General features: G+C 42.4%; 1 protein-coding gene across 4 annotated transcripts in view; it reads left to right on the top strand.

Moving 5' to 3' along the window:
• INTS9 (integrator complex subunit 9) overlaps positions 1-20,088 on the top strand; it is a 109,045-nt gene that overhangs the window by 72,956 nt on the left and 16,001 nt on the right. For all 4 annotated transcript variants that reach the window (XM_079925771.1, XM_079925769.1, XM_079925768.1 and 1 more), the window contains 5 exons: positions 5,090-5,201; positions 7,656-7,836; positions 11,699-11,759; positions 14,941-15,112; positions 18,019-18,143. In XM_079925771.1, the coding sequence (XP_079781897.1) occupies positions 5,090-5,201; positions 7,656-7,836; positions 11,699-11,759; positions 14,941-15,112; positions 18,019-18,143 (651 nt within the window). The remainder of the gene's footprint in view (positions 1-5,089; positions 5,202-7,655; positions 7,837-11,698; positions 11,760-14,940; positions 15,113-18,018; positions 18,144-20,088) is intronic.

A 20,088-nucleotide genomic window follows, 5' to 3' on the forward strand; every position in this document is an offset into this window, starting at 1 on the left:
CTTCATGATTCCAAATATACTTCCTACTTTCTGTCATCCAAGAAGCGTAGGTCATTGGGTCATTAACTTTTTCACGGATTCCTCCTTTTCTGCCTTTAAGCAAATCAGAGGGGTTTTAATATGGAAAAAGGCTTTCAGAAGACTGTCTCATCACCTGCTGCCATAGCCTCTCTCTTAACCATGATGAGATTTCTCCTGTTCACCTTGTTCAACTTGGTCTGTGAACATTACTTTCTCATCTTTTACCTCCTGGATTTATTTCACACCTCTAGCTCAACAGTGATCAGTTTCTGGTCAAACTTAACTTTTTCCGTTTTCCACAGCATCTCACAGCTGCACCATTCATCAGTCTCTTGTTGACATTCCTTTTAGTCTAGGCTTCTGTAGCAATCTTTTTGTTGTTGTTGTATTCCTCTTCTTGCTCTACCTGATCTTTTGCCATATTACAGGGTGAATGCACCATAAACTTAACCTTTCCCAAACCCCTGAGTTTTACAGGTAGGAAGCTCTTCACTACATCTTGTACTTCTCTTGTCTTTGCCCCTCTCCCACGTTCCTTACAGTGTCCCTCCAGCCTTGGCCCTAGACCCACTTCTCTTTTCCTCACTCCAAATGAACTGACATTTCTGTTACGTACTTTGATGAAGGTACCTAGCAGATCTCCATATACATCACATGCCACTGTTTTATCTTTAAGCTCAGATTAAATCATTTCCCTACCCTCAGAACACCTGCAGCTTGCCGATGCTGGACTTATTATTGCCTCCTTATTCTTTTAAATCACTGCATCTGAATTTCCCTTTGACTGCATTTCTGACTTCAGATTTTGGAGCATGTTAAAGTCTGCTTTCTCCCTTGTCCTGTATATTCAATCCATTCCCCAAAGTCTGTTAATTGTTTTGTATGATGTGTAGATCTGCTTCTTCCAGCTCCTCAAATGCCATGAAGTTGTAATTTTTTTCCCTTTATGTCTGTCTGGGCTGCCTTCAAAGTGTTCTCCGTCTGTTTGGTCTCACTCCCCTTCCTTCAGCTATTGTCTGTGTTTATTGTTTAAAAATGTCATCCTCCGGCTTGAGACCATTGACTCCTTATTGCCTAGCCTATCAGTCTTCACAATTCTGACCTTTTAGGCCCTTAACCAATAATACTTTCTCTCTTTTTCCTAATTTCTTTTCTCAAATAAATCCGTTTGGCGTCTACAGGCTGCCTTCCCCTGCCCTCTGCCTTCCCTGGCCCTCCTCCCGCTGTTGACACGCTTATCTCATGTTCCTGACTTGTAGTGCCTGTTTCCTAGCATGGAATGTTCTCACTTTGCTTACCAGAATGCATGTTCTTTTCATGTGTTCATTTATTCAGTGAATGTTTATTTACTGTTTGCTGTGTGCCAGGCATCTTGCCAGGAAGTAAGGATACAAAGTCCTTGCTCTCAGGGAGCTTCATAGTCCCATGGGGGACACAGACAGGTAAACAGGCGATTACAATTCAGTGTGGTTGGTGCTGGGATAGTGAGTCTTGGAGGCCATGAGGGCACATGTAGGAGGGACGTCTTGGTGTGGGGGGTTTGGGGGAGAGGGGTGTCACTCAGCCATTCCAAAGTCCGCCTGAAATTGAGTCTTAAGTTCCTTAGCCAAAGAGAGAAAGAAAACTAGAACCAAAACTTCATCTGCCAAAAAACCATATACAAGTAACCTCCCCTGGCCTAGTGCAGCCCTCTAGTCTGCATTCGTCCTGGCACTTAGATACTCAGTGCAGACTCAAGAAATTTGAATTACATTTTTTATGGCTTTTGGGAAAATCCTCCTTTTTGATTATACATACTTGTTTTCTCTTCAACTCGGTCATAAGCTTCTAGGGCCTAGAAACTGGATCTCCTTTTTCTCATGCCCTGTGCAAAGTGTCCAGTAAAAATTAATCAGCAGAGGGGACTTCCCTGTGGCACAGTGGTTAAGAATCCACCTGCCAATGCAGGGGACCACGGGTTCAATCCCTTGTCTGGGAAGATCCCACATGCCGTGGAGCAGCTAAGCCCGTGTGCCATAACTACTGAGCCTGCACTCTAGAGCCCACGAGCCACAACTACTGAAGCCCATGCACTCTAGGGCCCGAGTGCCACAACTACTGAGCCCACATGCTGCAACTACTGAAGCCTGCACGCCCTAGAGCCCACGTGCCACAACTACTGAAGCCCATGCGCTCTAGGGCCCAAGTGCCGCAACTGCTGAGCCCACATGCTGCAACTACTGAAGCCTGCACGCCCTAGAGCCCACGCACAACTACTGAAGCCCGTGCCCTCTAGGGCCTGAGTGCCGCAACTACTGAGCCCACATGCTGCAACTACTGAAGCCTGCGTGCCTAGAGTCCTGCTCCACAGCAAGAGGAGCCTCAGTGAGAAGCCCGCACGCTGTAACTTAGAGAAAGCCATGCACAGCAACAAAGACCCAACACAGCTAAAAAAAATTTTTTAATTAAAAAATACATATATGTATAAAAAAATTAATCAGCAGAGGACCAGCACAAAGACCACAGCATCCTTGGACCTAGGCTTTTTCAAAATTTTATTCCACAAGTTTGATTGTGACTGTCAACTTTGTAAGGTATTTTTATTTGATTCTTGGACACAGTGGAATTTTCTGTTTTTGTGTGTTTAAACAAAATGTTCCCACTTCAGGCACTCAGCGAGTGACCACTGACACCAGTAATATATGCATTTGCTCTTTGGTGGTGAAATGGAGATGGTGGTGGTGTCAGCTTGGTTTGGAGAGAGTCACTAAAAGCCTTTTAAGACTACTTTTTTTATAGTAGCCCTGGGAATCCACAAGAAGTGTCTCCCAAGTTTTAGGGCTAAAACTATGAACATCTAGTCTGACTTGATCATGAAGTATCTCAGTGTCCAGCTCGGTGGTAGTCACGTTGTAGTGCTGCCTTTGTTGTTTATTATGGGCATTTAATTTTCAAAGGAAGGCAGTGGTAATGGCTGAGGTTCAGAGATGATAATGTTTTCAGTGCCAGAGTTTTCTCCCCACTGAGTCTTTGTTTAGATCAGTAGTCCTTAATTAACCTTTTGGGGGTCATGGCCCCAAATGACAACCTAATTAAATCTGTGGAAAAATGTATACAGGCACACGGAATTGTGTGTACCATTTCAGGAGGTTCCTAGGCCCTCTGAACCCCCCATCAGCCCTGTGAATCATTAGTGGCTTGTTCTAATAAGATTCTTATAAAATTGTGCTTTTAAGCTGAATATGCTATCCAGTGAAGCTCGGTCCTTTTGGTCACCGTTCCAGTTTCCTTCTGCTTGGTGTGTGCACACAATGAACGTTCCCAGGCTCATTACACATCAGCTGCTATAAACCTCTGTACTTTACTTCTCCTTTCCTCCTTCTCTGGAAACAATGAACGTGTGTGTGTGTGTGTGTGTGTGTGTGTGTGTGTGTGTGTGTGTGTGTGTGTGTGTGTGTGTTGGAGAAGTGCAAATAGGTAGGTTAGTTCTGCCTGAGAAGAAAAGCTCTTACACGCAGTGTTATGTATCTGTGCAAATAGGAATTAGAAGCTACTCATTGTAATTGTCACAACTGTCCTTCTCCTTTATTCGTGTGAAAGAAGTATTTTTCAGGTTATAAAGCAACTTATATAACCACACTCATGTTATTTTAAAAAATAATGAAGCCCATATATCCTTGTGTATATAAAATGCTAAAGGATGATACATCAAAAGGCATGTATACTCAGAGATAGCAATGCAGATGGTAGGTGTTTGCTGCACTGCTATTTGAAATTTGCGGGGGGGATGTCTGGGTGGAACAGAAAGAAGAGGGATAAGGCTTCTCAGTAAACGGTGTTTCTGGCTTTTTTCTTATGTTCTGGTGAGTATGTTAAATGAAACTGAGGAAAAGATGCATTACAAAGTGAAAACATTGATGAGCTCTCCAGCATCTCAATCCATGGGCCTTCGTTTTTTTCCCTTTCTATTCCTCTTATTAAGTACTTTTTAAATTTTTAAAAATTTTTTTACAATTTTTAAAGGTTACTTTCTATTTACAGTTATTGCAAAATATTGGCTATATTCCCCATGTTGTACAATACATCCTTACATGGGCCTTCATTTTTGTTTCCAATTTTAATCCTGATTTATTTGGAAAAAGTAATTAGTATTTTTTTGTAATGCTCTGAAAACAAAGTTAAATTCAAAAATAAATCCTCCTAAGGACCACACAATAGTACACCATAGGACTTCATAGTCTACGGGAAGATCATGTGTATTAGTACATGAGACTCTCAGAAGCCACTGAAGGGAGATGGGTCAAGAAATAGGCCCATTCTATAAGAAACCCAGCTCGGAGGCTTGGCTGAGGTCCAGTGCTGGTAATGGAATTGAAGGAGGCTTTACATTTCTGGTTCCTAATCCAGTGTCCTCCTTTGCTCCTCTGCCACTGACTCTTAGGGAAACGCACCCCAGCTCTTTGAGTCCCAACTTCGGTATTTTCAAAATGTACCCTATTTCATGTACTTGGCAGAGCTGTTTTGAGAACCAAATTGTATAGTGCAGTGGTTCTCAAGGCATGATCCCCAGACCGGCAACAGGACCATCTCCTGGGAGCTTGTTAGAAATGCAGATTTTCAGGCCCTCCTCAAACCTGAATCGGAAGCTCTGGGGGTGGGGCCCAGCGATCCACCTCCAGGTGATTCTGATGCACGCTCAAGTTTGAGGGCCACCAACGATGTGTGTGAGATAGCCTTTTGAAAAGAGCAAAGCATTATAGAAATATAAGATAATGTGCTTATTTTTCATTGAGGTAAAATTTATGTATAGTGAAACCCAAAGATCTTAAATGCACAATTCATGAATTTTCATATCATGTCATCACCATACCAAACAAGACATAGAACTATCACCCCATAAAGTTCCCTCCCATGGGTCCCCATCCCCCTTGGGCAACCGCTGTTCAGTGATAGACTTTTCGTTAGAGGAGGTGAGATGATTTGATGATGAGTTGGACATGGAAAGAGCAATAACTGTATTCTCCTTTACTACTTATATCTAACCTTTTCTTTTTTAAATTACTAATCATAGTTCTCTGTGGTTTTTCAGCCCATGGACCAAGCTTCTCTCAAAAACAGCGATGTTCTCATTCTGACAGGCCTTACCCAGATTCCCACTGCAAACCCAGACAGCATGGTGGGAGAGTTCTGCAGCAACCTGTGTATGTATCCAATGCAAATCTTAAACAAGATAAAATGTTTTACATTTATTTTTTGGTACCTTGATTCTGTGGTATTTTTTGTCCCTTTCCTTCACATTCACACCCTCTGATGCCCCCTGCTACGGCCTTTCCCCCCATTTATTCCCACCCTTTCTGCTCATCCTTCAAAGCCTACTGTTGTCAACAAAAGCAATTCTTAAGCAACTTAAATCTGAAAGCACAATAGTGTTTATAACGGTAAATTAGAATTTTTAGCACTTTATACAACAAATGCTCAACATTTCGCCCACTTGATTTATGTAGAAACTCTTATTCTTCTTGTTTTCTGGTGGGATTTGGGAGTGGGTCAGGGGTGCTTATAGGGTAAGCAAAGTTAAAGAAGGAAAAAATCATATCTTTGCTTTGCAAATAATAACACAGAAAAGACTGTTGATACTTTGAATTCACAACAGTGATACAGGTGAAACAGTTGTATTTTTTTCCCCACTATTTGGTTGGTATAATTTTTTTCTTCTTTTGGGGGAAGACTGAATTGAGAGACTTGTTGGGTATTTGCTACCTGGAAGAAATGTATGTTTCTTTGGATATAATTGTCCGTAAAATCTAGAAATGCTGCATTTCTTTTAGAAATGTGTAGGTTGCGTATTGTCTTAGCTTAGGCTACTGTAACAAAATACCTTAGTATAAGCTTTAAGCAACACTAATTTCTCATAGTTCTGGAGGCTAGGAAGTCAGAAGGTTACCAGCATGGCTGGGTTCTGGTGAGGGACCCTCTTTCTGGCTTGCAGACGGCAGCCTTCCTGCTGTGTCCTCACTGGTGAAGAAAAGCTGTTCTGGTGCCTCTTCCTCTTCCTCTTCTTATAAGTGTGCTAATCCCATCATGGGGGCTCCACCCTAATGGCCTAATGGCCTCATCTAGATGTGGGTACCTCCCAAAGGTTCCCCCTCCTAATACCTAATTGGGGGTAAGGGCTTCAATACATGAACTTTAGGAGACACAAACCTTCACTCCAAAACTGTTGCCAAAGAGGAGTTAATACGCTCAGGCCCTCCATCCCTGGCAACTCTGGGGGAAAGAAGTGATTGTCATCTAATATTTACATGGAAGGCACTATCCTTTGAAATTTCACTTGCCCTTGCCAATAATCGTAGTCTTTTTTTGTTCTTTGCTGATTTTAAGACAAAGGTAGTTTATTCTTAGCTTGGAAAAAGTATCAGACTGGTCTCAAATAGAATCTTTGATTTGTATGTTTGTGTATAATCCAGAATCATGGACTCAAAGAACTTCAGGTCTTAAAGGAACTTTACATCTAATCCACTGTTTCTCAAAGTGGGGTCCACTAACCACCTGCCTCAACATCAGTGAGGCCACTTCTCAAAAATGCAAATTTTGAGGCCCCACCACAGACCTAGTAAGAGAGACCCATAGAAAAGTTGCATTTTTAACATGTTCTGGCAGTTTCCATGCAAAATAAAGCTTGAAAACCACTGATCTAGTTCACTCCTCTCATCAGCGATGAGGAAGCTGAGGCCCAGGAGGTTACAGTGGCCTAACTAAGGTCCCATAGCTTGTGACTGAGGCGGGTCTAGAGCCAGGCCTCTTGAGCGCTGATGGCTATCTGGTCTTTTCCGTGGTTCCATACTCTAGTAATAGCAAGTCGGCCAGTATTCCAGGCACAGCATCCAGGAGAACCTGGATGTCAGAGTTGGGAACATGTAGGAGAAGGATAAAAGTCATCAGAGACTTCAAGTTCTGTACCCAAACGGCTGCTTGTTTCAGTCTATGTTGGAAACTGAACAAAAAACAAACTTAAGAGATCTTTGGCCTTTTTTTAGCCAATTATAGCTTCTAATATGATTTTACCGTAAGTTGCAATTCCTCATTTGATAACTTATTTTAAGTATTTAAAGTATAGAGGATTTTCTTATAGCCAAAACATTAATGAAAGAAAATGCTACTAAAATGAGTCAAACAGAAAAACTTGGCCTGTTTCCTTATAGGTCATTCAGCAGTGGTCAGAGGCTGAAGAGAGACAAATCCAACAGAGTTTTGAGCAGGAGCTAAAAAGAGAAGGAGCTTGGAGGGTCTGTCCTGAAGCTCATCTGCCATTGGGAACCTTGACAACCCAGACCCCTAACTGCACACCCTGTTCCCAGGCACTGAGACATTGGTTAAAAACTCAGCTGATCATCAGTCAGCCTCTGGATCCTCCCACTCCGGTGCTAGTCTTCAAAAGAAGTAAATTGTTATACATACGAAGTGAATTAGAGGAACAGATGTAGGAAATGAGAGAAATGCAAATATTATTTTTAAAGTTCTGTTCTCCCTGTGTTAAACTGTTCTTTTGATACTACTTTTTTTCCCCCTCTGGCTTCAACCTTTCTTTTCTTTGTGTTTTTTTTTTAATTGAAGTATAGTTGATTTACAATGTTGTGTGGCTTCAACCTTTCTAGCACTGACAGTCCGGAACGGAGGAAACGTGTTGGTCCCCTGCTACCCTTCTGGAGTGATCTATGACCTTCTGGAATGCCTGTATCAGTACATTGACTCTGCCGGCCTCTCCAGCATTCCTTTCTACTTCATCTCCCCGGTGGCTAACAGTTCACTCGAGTTTTCCCAGATTTTTGCCGAGTGGTATGTCTCTGTTCTTCCTGTGATTCAGTACATTCAAGCAGTAAGAAAAGAAAACTGTTCTTAATTTTAATTTAAAAAGAAATAGAAGTAATCCTATATTTTTCTCATATTACTATGAAACCTTCATTTTGTTGTTTTTCCCTGTCTGTGATGTGAAGATTATATTAATGAAAGCCAAATCTGTGATATTGCCAGGGTTTAGAGGAATTGTTATTAAGAAGGGAAGGAGGGAAGGTGGGAGAGCGAAGACGTAACTTAGCCAGCACTTTGAAAATCAGTAACAAAACTATTATACACTTACCTTCTCACATGCTACCCGCTATCTATTACAAAAGCTAAAAGCTAAAAAAAGTTCAAAGCCCAAGCTCATGTTGTCTAAATTTATAATACCAAATCTGATAGGAAAAACTAGCTTATTTTTTCATTTCAATAGTATATTTGGCAAAATCAAGTTTTACTACAACAGGAAATTGTTTGATCAAATCCTAGGATGGGTAAATTATTGAACAATATGAAGTGGGTGAACCTTTTTAGGATTATTTAGATGGATATTTGAATCCAACTCGCCTGGCCAAAAAAAGTCAGGGGTAGGAAGAAATAGAGCAACTTAACTTTTACAGTGGATCCAGTAGTGCCTTAGGATGGGACTGTGACATACATATATATAGGGTGTGCTTAATCCCGTTTAGTGGTGTGATAGCCTAATAGACACAGTATTCTACGAAGCTTCTACTTTAAAAGGAATTTTTGGGCTTCCATAGTGGCGCAGTGGTTGAGAGTCCGCCTGCCGATGCAGGGGACACGGGTTCGTGCCCCGGTCCGGGAAGATCCCACATGCCGCGGAGCGGCTGGGCCCATGAGCCATGGCCGCTGGGCCTGCGCGTCCGGAGCCTGTGCTCCGCAATGGGAGAGGCCACAACAGTGAGAGGCCCGCGTACCACAAAAAAAATAATAATAATAATTTGTACATCGTTCTGTACCACATACGTCATTTGTACAACGTATCCCAGCATTATGGTGTGCACCCTCCCCTCCCCACCTTTTTAAATACAGTTTTTTTCTCTCCATTTTAGTTGTGGTGAAGGTCCTTTTTTTCTGTTTTTAGATCCAGGCAGGCTTCTCCATCCCATGTGCATATTATTCATGTTTGTCCATAGGACTTTTCGTTGTTATTTATATTTGACTTATTGTTAGTGACTAATAATAAAAATTCACTTTTATTGGTAGCCATTGAATTTTATCCTTTGCTTAGAGTTTTTTCTCCCCCAACACAGGAAGATAATCTTGAATAAGTGGTAGTCCACCCTAAGGATGACTTGCACATTTAATCAGCATGTTCTGAATTTCTTCATCCAGATCCTCAGTTAAAAATATTGAAAACTACAAGCTCCTGGGCAAGCCCTTGTGGGCCCCTGTGGATGGTGTCCTAGCCGGGTGTGTGCCCTTCAAGTGCACTCTTGACCCATTACATGCTTTTCTTATTGTCAAAATGTCTGATTGGGTAGAATTCAGGACTGCTAAAATAAGAGTAGGTTGTTTTTGAGTTTTTATTTTTTGATATTTGTTTTTAATATGTGTGTAATACATGTTTACTATAGAAAAAGATAACAAGTTAACAGAGAACAGTAAAAAAAACTGAACCCGTGATCCCACTGTCCAGAAATAATATCACTGTTAGAATCTGATGTATTTCTTCTTTCTATATAGGGATCGTGCTGCATATTTAATTGTGAATCCTGCCTTTAAATTTTTTAATACTAGATTAGAGCATTATAAAATCTTTGAGACCATAATTATTGCTTGACTGCATTATTACATCATTAATCATCATTTATATGTAGTATAATTTACTTAACTGTTGTCTGAAGGGGTGGACAGGCTTTTCCCAATTTTTTTCCTTTTAGTGATAAATTTTCAATTAATATCATTCTGTGTATATATGACTACATCTTTTGCTTTGGGTTAGTTACTAAAAATAAGATTACTGGAACAAAGGGTATAAATAGCTTTTAATGTTCATTATACAAATCTAAACTGCTTTCCAGAAAAATTTTTATGTCATCTGTAAATTGTTCCTTTTTTGCCCATTTACTTATCAGAGGTGTTGTACTTTTATCTATTTATTTGAACTCTATATATGTATTAAAGATCCTAACACTTTGTTATATCTGCAGACATTGTTTCCCATTGTCTTTGATTTTGTTTTTTGAATAATAATTTGTTTTTTGAATAATAATTTGTTACTTTAGTGAATAATTTTAGGCACAGAAAAGTTGCAGAGATAATACAGAAACTCCCATATACCTTCCACTCAGTTTCCCCCCAATGTTAACATCTTACATGGCCATGCGTTCTGTACCAAAACTAAGAAATTAACATGAGCACTCTATTATTAACTGAACTCCAGTCTTTATTCAAATTGCACCAGTTTTTTCACTAATGCTTGTTTCCTATTCCAGGATCCAATCCAGGGTACCACATTGCATTTAGCTCTTTGATTTTTTTGACAGAAGTATTTTAGTTTTACAGCTTTATGTATTGATGCTAAGTGATATAGCATATTATCCTTTGCAACAATCGAAATTAAACTTTTAAGCTAAGAACTTTTGTCTCTCCTCCTGAGTTTGAAATAAAGACAGTACTGTTGTCTGTTTAGATACTATTAATAAGCAACCCTTCAAAAGTATCTTGTTCCCATATGTACAACTTCTTCCAAAAAGGATATAAAGTAATGTTTTTGAAATCGAGTTAAACTAAAGAAGGAAAAATTAGATAATTGTATTAATGAAGTTCAGACAAAATCCAAGCCCCAGAGTTCTGAATTATTCTGCCAAAAGTAACATCTATTAGAATTGTTGAAATGCTTTAGTTCTATTTTGATAGAATTCTTAGAAGCAGGCTTTAACAAACATAATCACTACATATATTTTTTCCAACTTTTAAAAATGTCAGAGCTACAGAACACCCACGTACTTTGATTTAACAATTGTTAACCTTTTGCCACGTTCGCTTTTCCAGAAATCTCCATATTTTAAATGTCATACCTGGCTAGGGAAAAACACAGACTACCTAAAACATTCACGGTGTCTAGATTAAGATAGAGTTACTGGAGAGATTTATTATTCTCCAGTTTGAGTTACCAATTCTGCTATTAATGAAATGGTGCATGTATAAAATAGAAAAGCTATGTCTCAAAAAAAAAAAAAAGTGTATCACTTTCTCCTCAAAATTGATCACAACTAGGGAATTCCTTGGCGGTCCAGTGATTAGGGCTCTGTGCTTCCACTGCAGCGGGCACAGGTTCGATCCCTGGTTGGGGAACTCAGATCCTGCAAGCTGTGAGGTACAGCCAAAACAAAAAAAAAAAAAAAAAAAATTTTTTTTTTTTTTTTTGATCACAACTAAATACAATACGGTATCTTAGATTAGATCCTGGAACAGAAAAAGAACATTAGTGGAAAAATTGGTGAAAGCTGAGTAAAGTCTAGAGTTTAGTTAACTGTAAAGTACTAATGTTTATTTCTTAGTTTAACAAACATAGTGGGATACCAGCTAAAAGGTACATGGGAACTCTGTACTGTCTTTGCAACTTTTCTGTAAATCTAAAAGTACTTCAAAATAAGAAGCTTATTTTTAAAGAAAAAAATGTATTGAGGAATTTCAAAGGTTAAAACTATGCTCACAAGTGACTTATGTCCTGATTACGCTATAAATGCTGGTGTTTTATTCACAGTGAGATACACTGACAGGAAAGTTTCAAATAAACTTCGGTATTAAGTATTTGCGCTGCTACCACTAGGTGGCGACAGATGCCACTGTACGCCCTTGCCTAACCTGCTGATCTGTTTTTCCTCCTCAAAAGGCTTTGTCACAACAAACAGACTAAGGTGTATCTCCCAGAACCGCCTTTTCCTCATGCAGAGGTAAGAAAATGGAATCACTGGGTCCGAGCAAGAACAAAATGTAGATAAATAGATATGGGTGGATATAGCAGGTCATTAGCTTTTAAAAATCCGAAGGTAGTTTGATATAGCCCTTTGTTTCCCTTGTAAGATGGCAGTGAAGTACTCTGACTCAAGATTCGTTACTTTCTCTTCTTCTTAACACATTATATTACCAGTATGTTATTCAGTTAATAGCCTACCTCTGTTTCATTGACCGAGTGAGGAATTTTATTCTACTTTTTTGCATAAATGATTTACTTATTGCCAAAGTCTTCTTTTTGTTTGGTTATGTCTGTCATTGGTATAAATTTTTAATGATGAAAATAAGAACATTGCAGTTTAGAAAACAGAAAAATTCCCCCTTCCTCACAGAACCAGTGAGTGATTTTATGTGGCGGTGTGTGCTCAGTTTTGTTTCTACTGCTTTTTTTTTTCACCCAGTGCTGGGTGTATCATGGACATTTATCTGTGCACCTCACTGTTATTATTGCTACCTAATATTCCGTAGCATATCATGTGAACATACTATAGTGTACTTAACCATTCCCTTCCTATTGGACAATAGCGTTACTCCCAGTTTTTTGTTATGTTTTTTGAAAAGGATGTGTAAATTGGTATAACCACTTTAGGAAACTGACAGTAAAGTTGAACCTAGGACTGTGACATCCTCTGTGTTTCAGCTGTTTCGTTCCCAAAGTCTGTACTGAACAGAAATGCAGGTGTGTCACCCAGAGATCTGCACAGAAATCTTCATAGCCCTCTTGGTGATAGTGCTGAAATGCACCCAAATGTCCATCAACGGGTGAATGAATTTTGTGGTCTATTCACACCTTACATCAAAGAGGATGAAGGGACTCCGATTATATGCAACAATGTAGATAAATTTCACAAACATAATGTTAGTGAATGAAGCCAGATATAAAAGAGTAGATATGGTGTGATTTTATTTATATAAAAGTTCAAACACACAGAAAACTCATCTGTGATATTAAAAGCCAGGAGAATGGTTATCCTGGAGGTAGCAGTGGGGGCAGGAAGGGGACAAAGGGGGATTTCTGAGGAGCTGGTAATGCTGTTTATTGATGTGCATATGGGAACGTGGAAGTTTTCAGTTTGTAAAAATTCCATCAAGTTAGGGATGTCTGTGCAGGTACTTATGCATAGGGATTTTGTTGACTTATTTGCTATGCAGTTAACTATTCGGCTCAAGAAAATTGCAGCAGTTGTCCTGCTGATTATTTTAAATCTGACTACTGTTTTCCTACTCCAAAGGACAGGTCTCTCATGAACCAGAATGTCAAGTGGAAGGTTTTGAGGAAGTTATTTGCAGTCCTCATACTCTCTTACAGCAGCCAAGATTTTTGCAAGCTCTGTCATTACTACAGTGAAATTCAGGCTAGATATCTCATGTCAGAAAATTAAGTGTAGCAAAACATTAAGTGTAGCAAAACACTGAAAGTCTATTTGCCTCTTCCCTAATAACAATTAGCCTTTCTTCAGAACGTGTTCTCTAAGGGTGTTACCGTGTTCTTACCCAGAAGTATGTCATGGATGACCTTTGTCCCATTTACAGTTAAGAATGTGAAAAGACCATAGGTGCATGATCAGGGTTCCTGAAATGCACTTGTCAATATTAGGGCGTGCTGGAGTTGATAATCGGTATTATGTGACCAGTGCCCATGAGAAAATACAGTTCTGCCCTTAGTACTGATTTAAAAAATTGCTTTACAGAATTCCTACCCTACAGCTTCATTGCCTATACAGTTTGGACCTTAAATCAGCACAAAGGTAATTCTGGATGGTCAAAAAGGTAGTAAGTCCGCTGGAAAAGTAGATCTGACTGGCAAAAAAAAAAAAAAATCTCAGTTTGCCTTAAAAAGTGACTTGATTTATGTGCAAAGACCTGCTGCTCTTCTTAGAATCCCATTCATCTCCTTGACATCTATGGATACAGTAGAACTAGTCCTTTAGTCAGCCATTCACCTGTTTAACTGGGGCAAGTAATGATTTTGGCCAGGTGGGTTATACAAAGAATGTCAGTTTTATTTGTATATAACTTGGAAGGGAAGTGGGAATGCAGTGATTGTTGCATCTTTACTATTCATATCCCATCCAAGCATGTGACACCTAATTAAGATCTCCAGGGTAATCTTGCTAATGAAAGCAGTCTCTCTGAATTAAAGATTAAATCTTCAAGATGAAGAGAGTCAGCTTCCATTTGTGGGCGGCCCCATTCTGGCCACATCCTCACCGTTGGGGTGACTACAGTGGGCTTGGAGTTGTTGGCTGGGCTCCCTTCGTAGGCGTTATGGGTGGCTACAGGATTGAGCTGGGTCACAGACCAATTCTTTACCCATCAGACAGCATCTCAGGGCACTACTAGTTGATATTTAGGGTCTCTGAAGTATGGGTGTTTGCCATCTTTTTGTTGCTAGAGTGGGGCAGTGGGGGCAGGGCTGAGGCAGCAGGAAGAACTTCTGAGCAGTGCCACAAGATGCCATCTGTGGTTGTAACTGTATATGGCGTTGCCTTGGGTCGGGCCTGGCGTTAGGAGAGTAGTTCCCAGTGTTGTGCTAGAAGGAAGACCTTTTTGGTTCAAAACATTCACTTTTGAGACAGGTTTGAGACTGTGTGTGGCCTGCTTCTTACTATAGCTCTCTGTCGCGAGGATATCACATCTCCCACATTGCTGAAAGCCAGTTTGTTCTTGTGTTTATTAAGTCCCCTGCCCCTCGCCACAGTAACTTAACACAGCTGTACCGTCTCAAGAGGCAGTCCTGTGCTGGTAAACAGTTTTTCCTGTGTGAAGTGTTTATTGTTGACAGAGCTCGGTGATGCACAGAGTTTGGGAAACTTGTACTTCAAACAGTAACTAATATTGGGGACTTTGGGGCCTGGAGCTTGGAGTGTCAGGAAGCTGTAAAGGAAGGGTTAGACAGAATCAGGCCATAACACCTGAAAAGAAGTTTCCATTAAGTTTGGTGATTTTACCGAAAGGTCCCATCTTTTGAGAAGGTCACATTGTAGGTAAAAAATGTGGATCTTTGGCTAATATTAATAGCGTTATCTTGTATTTTTAATTTGTTCACTCTCCCATGCTGTGGTTCTTCCTTCCTGGGTAGGCTAACATCTCTTCATGTGCTTTTGGTACGTATTCTAGCTCATTCAGACCAACAAGCTGAAGCACTACCCCAGCATCCACGGAGACTTCAGCAACGACTTCAGACAGCCGTGTGTGGTTTTCACTGGACACCCTTCCCTCCGATTCGGGGACGTGGTCCATTTCATGGAGCTCTGGGGAAAATCTAGTCTCAACACTGTCATATTCACAGGTAAATAAACCAACAAAACAAAACCCTGCCCTTCCCACTGTGACCATCCCTGCATAACCTGGTAGGATGTACCTACCAGGTAAAGACACTGGGAAGAATTTGACAGTAAGTTATAAGGTATAAATATGATCCCTATTCTGTTGTAAATACCAAAGGATAAAGCCACTGGAAGGGAAAGGGTAAGAACAAAGCAAAATGTCCTGTTACATCACTGTGCACTGGACAGAGCTTTCATATCTGTTTTTGTAGATTTTCACCGAGACAGATTTCTGGTCTAGAAGTACTTTGGATCGGATTTTGTAAGCTGTTCAAGAACGGCAGGAATTCTAATAATAATTCTAATAATCAGTCTTGCTTTACTTGCTTTAGGACTTACTTACGGAGGTGGATCTTTCTCCTTTGGTTATAGTTTACTCTGGCTTGCCGTTTTTCTTGTGGAGACCAACCCCTCAGAATAAAACTAATCCTTAAATGAGGGCAGGTTAGGGGTTTGACTTAATCACTATCTTATTTTATCAATTCACGGTCTTCAGACAGCCTTAGAATTTGAAAATCTCAGGGCAATGAAGTAAAAACACCTTGATCTGAAATCTGGTCCGAGTTACTGTAACCTCAGCCGGGTTACTCACCGCTCTGAGCCTCACTTTCGCCTGTAAAATGGGGTTGTTGGTCGCTTATCCTCAGGCAGCTCTGTGCATTTCGTGAAATGTTATAAGAAAGCACTCCTTACAGTGCCTGGCACAAAAGCCCGTTGAGAAAGTACCAGTAGCCTTCTTAGAGTTCTCTAATCACCTTTAAGACGTGAGCCATGGAGGAGAGTCTAGTTATGCCCAAAGCTTTGGGGTCAGGGATGCTTGGGCCCTTCCCTGTGCTCAGCCTGTTGTGAGGACCAACCAGAGGCCACCAGGAACGCACCAGTAATGGAACAAAGTTGGGGTACTGACTCCTTACAGTGAGGGGGTACCGCCATGGGGAGGCAGGAGGCATCGCCAGGCACGTTCAGAAGAACTTACAGGCCGTGGCTTAGGTGATTTTGGAGGTGGGTTCCTTGTCCTGGCTTGGGTACCATCAGGAAGCAGTAGTTCTCTGGCTGGGTATCTTAGTGATTCTTGTCTAGAAGGTGAGAAGAATGGAGCCAGGAGAGGGCAGTGTTTGCTTGTTTGGTGGTTCAGACATGCTGTGGTCTTACATTCAGGCATGATTAGGAAGGGTCTTATTTTTGTCTTGATCCGTCGTGGTCACTGCGTGACCTTTTCTCACGTCAGCGTCATGTGAGGTGGTTTATGTCCAGTAAGCGGGTGCCACCGTGGCCTGGCCGTGAGTGCCGGGGGCGCTCAGAAGAGCAGCCGTCGGGCGCTGCTGTTCTCCCTCGCAGACCCCCTTTCAGCCACAGGCAGAGGAAGTCAGGCCCTAAGACGTTGATTCACGCTACCCAGAGCCTCACCATTGCCAAGTTCTGCTAAGCAGGAAGTCATCCAGAGAACGCTGTCTGTAGTAGGACTGAGGGGGTCTCTCCTGTTCTTTCTGAGGAGATGTTGGCTCTGATGTGACAGTGGGTACAGTATTACAGAGACACAGAAGAGGCGTGGCTATACTCCAAACGTCCCTCCAGCCAACTAAGAAGAAAGCAAGGGCTACGTGATTGTCCGTGGCATTCATTACCAGACATTCATCTGAGTAAGGAGTATACATTTAAACTGGTGTGTTCACTTCCAGAGCACAAGTTGTGTCGTTGACAATGTCTGCGAGGTTTGGGGCCACCTTACCTGGTTGTATTATGACTGTGGGAGTTGTAGCTCACACAGTATCCGTACAGAGAGAGGCGCTTATCCCCCAGGTAGCCGTGCTGGCCTCATTTGGGTGGTCTCTGGGTTCTTCCTGGGTAGACAGGATCCACTGCAGGGGAGGTCATTTAAAAAATCTGGAAGTTCTGTGAGTTGCCCTGAGGTCACCGAGTAAGTTCCTGGGAGCGGTGTGTGGAAAGCTGGGGCCGTAGGAAGTGGCGTCCTCGCAGGGCACAGACTGTGTCAGGAACCTGCGTGTCGTTTTTCACACCAGGAATGAGCCACTGCTTTTGGCCCGAGGTGGGCAGCTTCCTCCTGCGGAGCAAACAATCCCCGCCAGGCTGGCCGTGGTGAGCGGCTCTGCAGAGAACAAACCAGCCAGCGTGGCAAGGACAGTTCCCAGGCGCTGCACTGGCTCTGCTGATGGGGCATCACAGCCTCAGCACAAGCATTTTGTTGACATGGGGTCAGGATCCTTCTTTTTCTTCTTCTGCGTGCATCCTGTCAAGTAGGAGGCACATGGTCTGTCTCCTACCTGGGGGTGACCTTTGAGCACTCTGTTCGAGTGGCTTGTGCCGGATTTCTCCACTGTGAAGTCACTGCTCTGTGTCAATCAGTATCTTGTGGGGGACACTTCGAGCCTATGTACTTATCCTGGTCTTCCCCATGTGTTTATCTAATTTTTTTTAGCATCTATTGATTCTGGTCCAAATAAATTATTACTGTGATGGTTGCCAAATGATGAAGTTTTTTTTTCAATTTCATCACTTCTTTTACATTTATTAGTTGGCATTTTGTTGTAAAGAAGAGCTTTCCTTTCTCACCCATTTACTTATTTATCCCCTCATTTGTCTCATCTCTCTCTCCATCTGTGTTGAAAACCTGGCGCTCACGCCGTCCCTCCAATTCCATATCCATCCTGCAGCGTTCAGTCCAGCCTCCCCCTCTCCTTATTTGTAAATCACTCCTCTCTCCCGTGATGGGGAATCTGGCTCCTGTAACCTTCAGTGCCTTTCCTGTCATGCTGCCCGTCTGCTGGGCTTCAACCATGCCAGCTGCTTCCTCACTGGGCCGTTCCTCTGTTGCCTGCATTTAAAATTTTCTTTCTTGTGCTCCCCTTAGAACCCGACTTCACATACCTGGAAGCACTGGCTCCCTACCAGCCCTTGGCCATGAAATGCATATACTGCCCCATTGATACGAGACTGAATTTCATCCAAGTGTCAAAGCTGCTCAAAGAAGTGCAGGTAATGGGGAAATTGTGCTGGCGGCTCCCGCGGTCCTGGCATCTCTGTGCGGATTATGTCTGCGGTGTGAGGGCCAGGATGGCGAGCTGCACTGCTTGTCTTCCTCACCCGTTCTCGGTCTGTGGAGTGCTCAGCCCGGTACCCTCCAGACTCCAAACTGGTGGGCTTTACACCCTGAAAGAAGTTTCTCCTCTAAAGAAATCAAAAGTGGGAGGAAAAGAAAGTGTAAACAGTGTCTCATTTTTGATGAGGACCATTTGTGTCCAGTTAAAAGCAAATTACCCCCTCCCACCACCAAAAAAAATCATTCTAGAAACATACTCGTCAAGCTGAAAGACAGCTGAACTGAAACGTGTATTGGGCCCTTGTTGCACACGTGGGTTAGTACCACAGTGTTATGCTTTTGTTAGCGGATTGTTTTGGTTTGGTGGTTGTCGCTTTTTTGTTTGTTTGTTTCATTTTGCATTTTCTGCCTTAGAGAAAGGGAGGGAGTAGTTGGGGTAAAGCATAGGCGAACGGAGCACTGTTGGCCCAGAAGGAGAACGGGGAGGAAAAACTCACCGCCCTGGGTCACTTATCATTCGGGTGGCCCGTGTTTCGGGGTTGGAGGGGTGGTGGCAGTTGGTGAGGAAAACAGCTCAGAACAGGCGAGAGGAAGGGTTCTGATGTCCCATCACCTCGGTGTGCCCGGGACCTTACGTGAGCGCTGGGGTGCCCTGGACCCTAGTCGCTGAGCGAGGTGTGGTTGGCTCCCTACATTTCTCGGCCTGAGCTGGGAGATCACTTTCCTCCTCTTCACAGAACCCCTGACCTCAGGAAGAGAGGCACTAACAGGAAACTCTAAGGAAGGGTAGCAGGAAACAGAGAAAGCTGGAGGCCTCCGGAGCGCAGGGGTAACAGCTAATGGTGACCCCAAGCTTGCTGGGCCTTTCTCTAGACATGGTTGGAGCAGTTAAGCCACTTCCGATTTCCATGAGCGATCTGATACACCACTGTGTGCCTGTCAACTTGCTGGAAGAAACAGTTAAGAGCCTGTTGTTTTCACTCCTGAGTAATGTCACCCTCTGTCCCTGAACCACGGCAGACTCCGCAGCCCCTCGGTGGTGTGTGAATAAGGGAAACAGGAGGCCGCCTGGTCTCCACTGCAGGGGAGGAGAACCTGGGGAGAGTCCTCAGGCAGTGACTGTGGAGTCGACTGGCTTTGAGACAGTTATAAGATGCTAACCAGGCAGGAAGGAGGGTGAAAGGCAGTCTGAAGAGGAGGAGAGGTGTCAGTCCTAAAGGACAAGTGCGGTTTGAAACGCAACCCGTCAGGTCTGTTGGAAGCCTTGTTCTTCCGGGAACTGGAGGCTCGGTCCAGACTCTTCAGTAAACGCAGTGACAATGCCTTGACTCTCTGGGTGCCACGTTCGGTTGGTAGTTGGGTGGTATTTGGCCAAAGTAAACATTGACTTACTAATTGGTTTTCTCTCAAGATAATAAAAAGAGACATCTGTTAAAAAATAAAAAAATGCTATCTGATTCAGTGTGTCCTACACAACTGAGGATAAGGCCTCACCATTGCGCACTGCGTAGTACCAGTAGACCTGCAGATCCAGACCAGAAATCCAAACTAGCACAAAAAGTCACAGTTCTTGCTAATCAGCCAGTAGTGGTACCAAGTCGATGATGGGAAGTGACGAGAAGACTGCCCTCAAGGGGCTCAGAGGTCATTTGAGGGTAGACCCATGGCTGTCACCATCAAAGTGACTTAAATACAATGAAAAAATAAATGCAAACCAAGACAGTAAATCCCTTGCTCATCAACATGGCCGGCAGATCAGGGCTTTTCCCTGAAATTTTTGTTCTTCTTTCCCCCCACTTCACTGGTTACTTGGGTTTGACAGGATGAGAATTCGAAACGGCCAAATGGTGAGCCTGAGCACTGCAAAGGGAGGCTTAGCTC

The sequence above is a fragment of the Stenella coeruleoalba genome (assembly GCF_951394435.1).
Source record: "Stenella coeruleoalba genome assembly, chromosome: 7".
Lineage (NCBI taxonomy): Eukaryota > Metazoa > Chordata > Mammalia > Artiodactyla > Delphinidae > Stenella > Stenella coeruleoalba.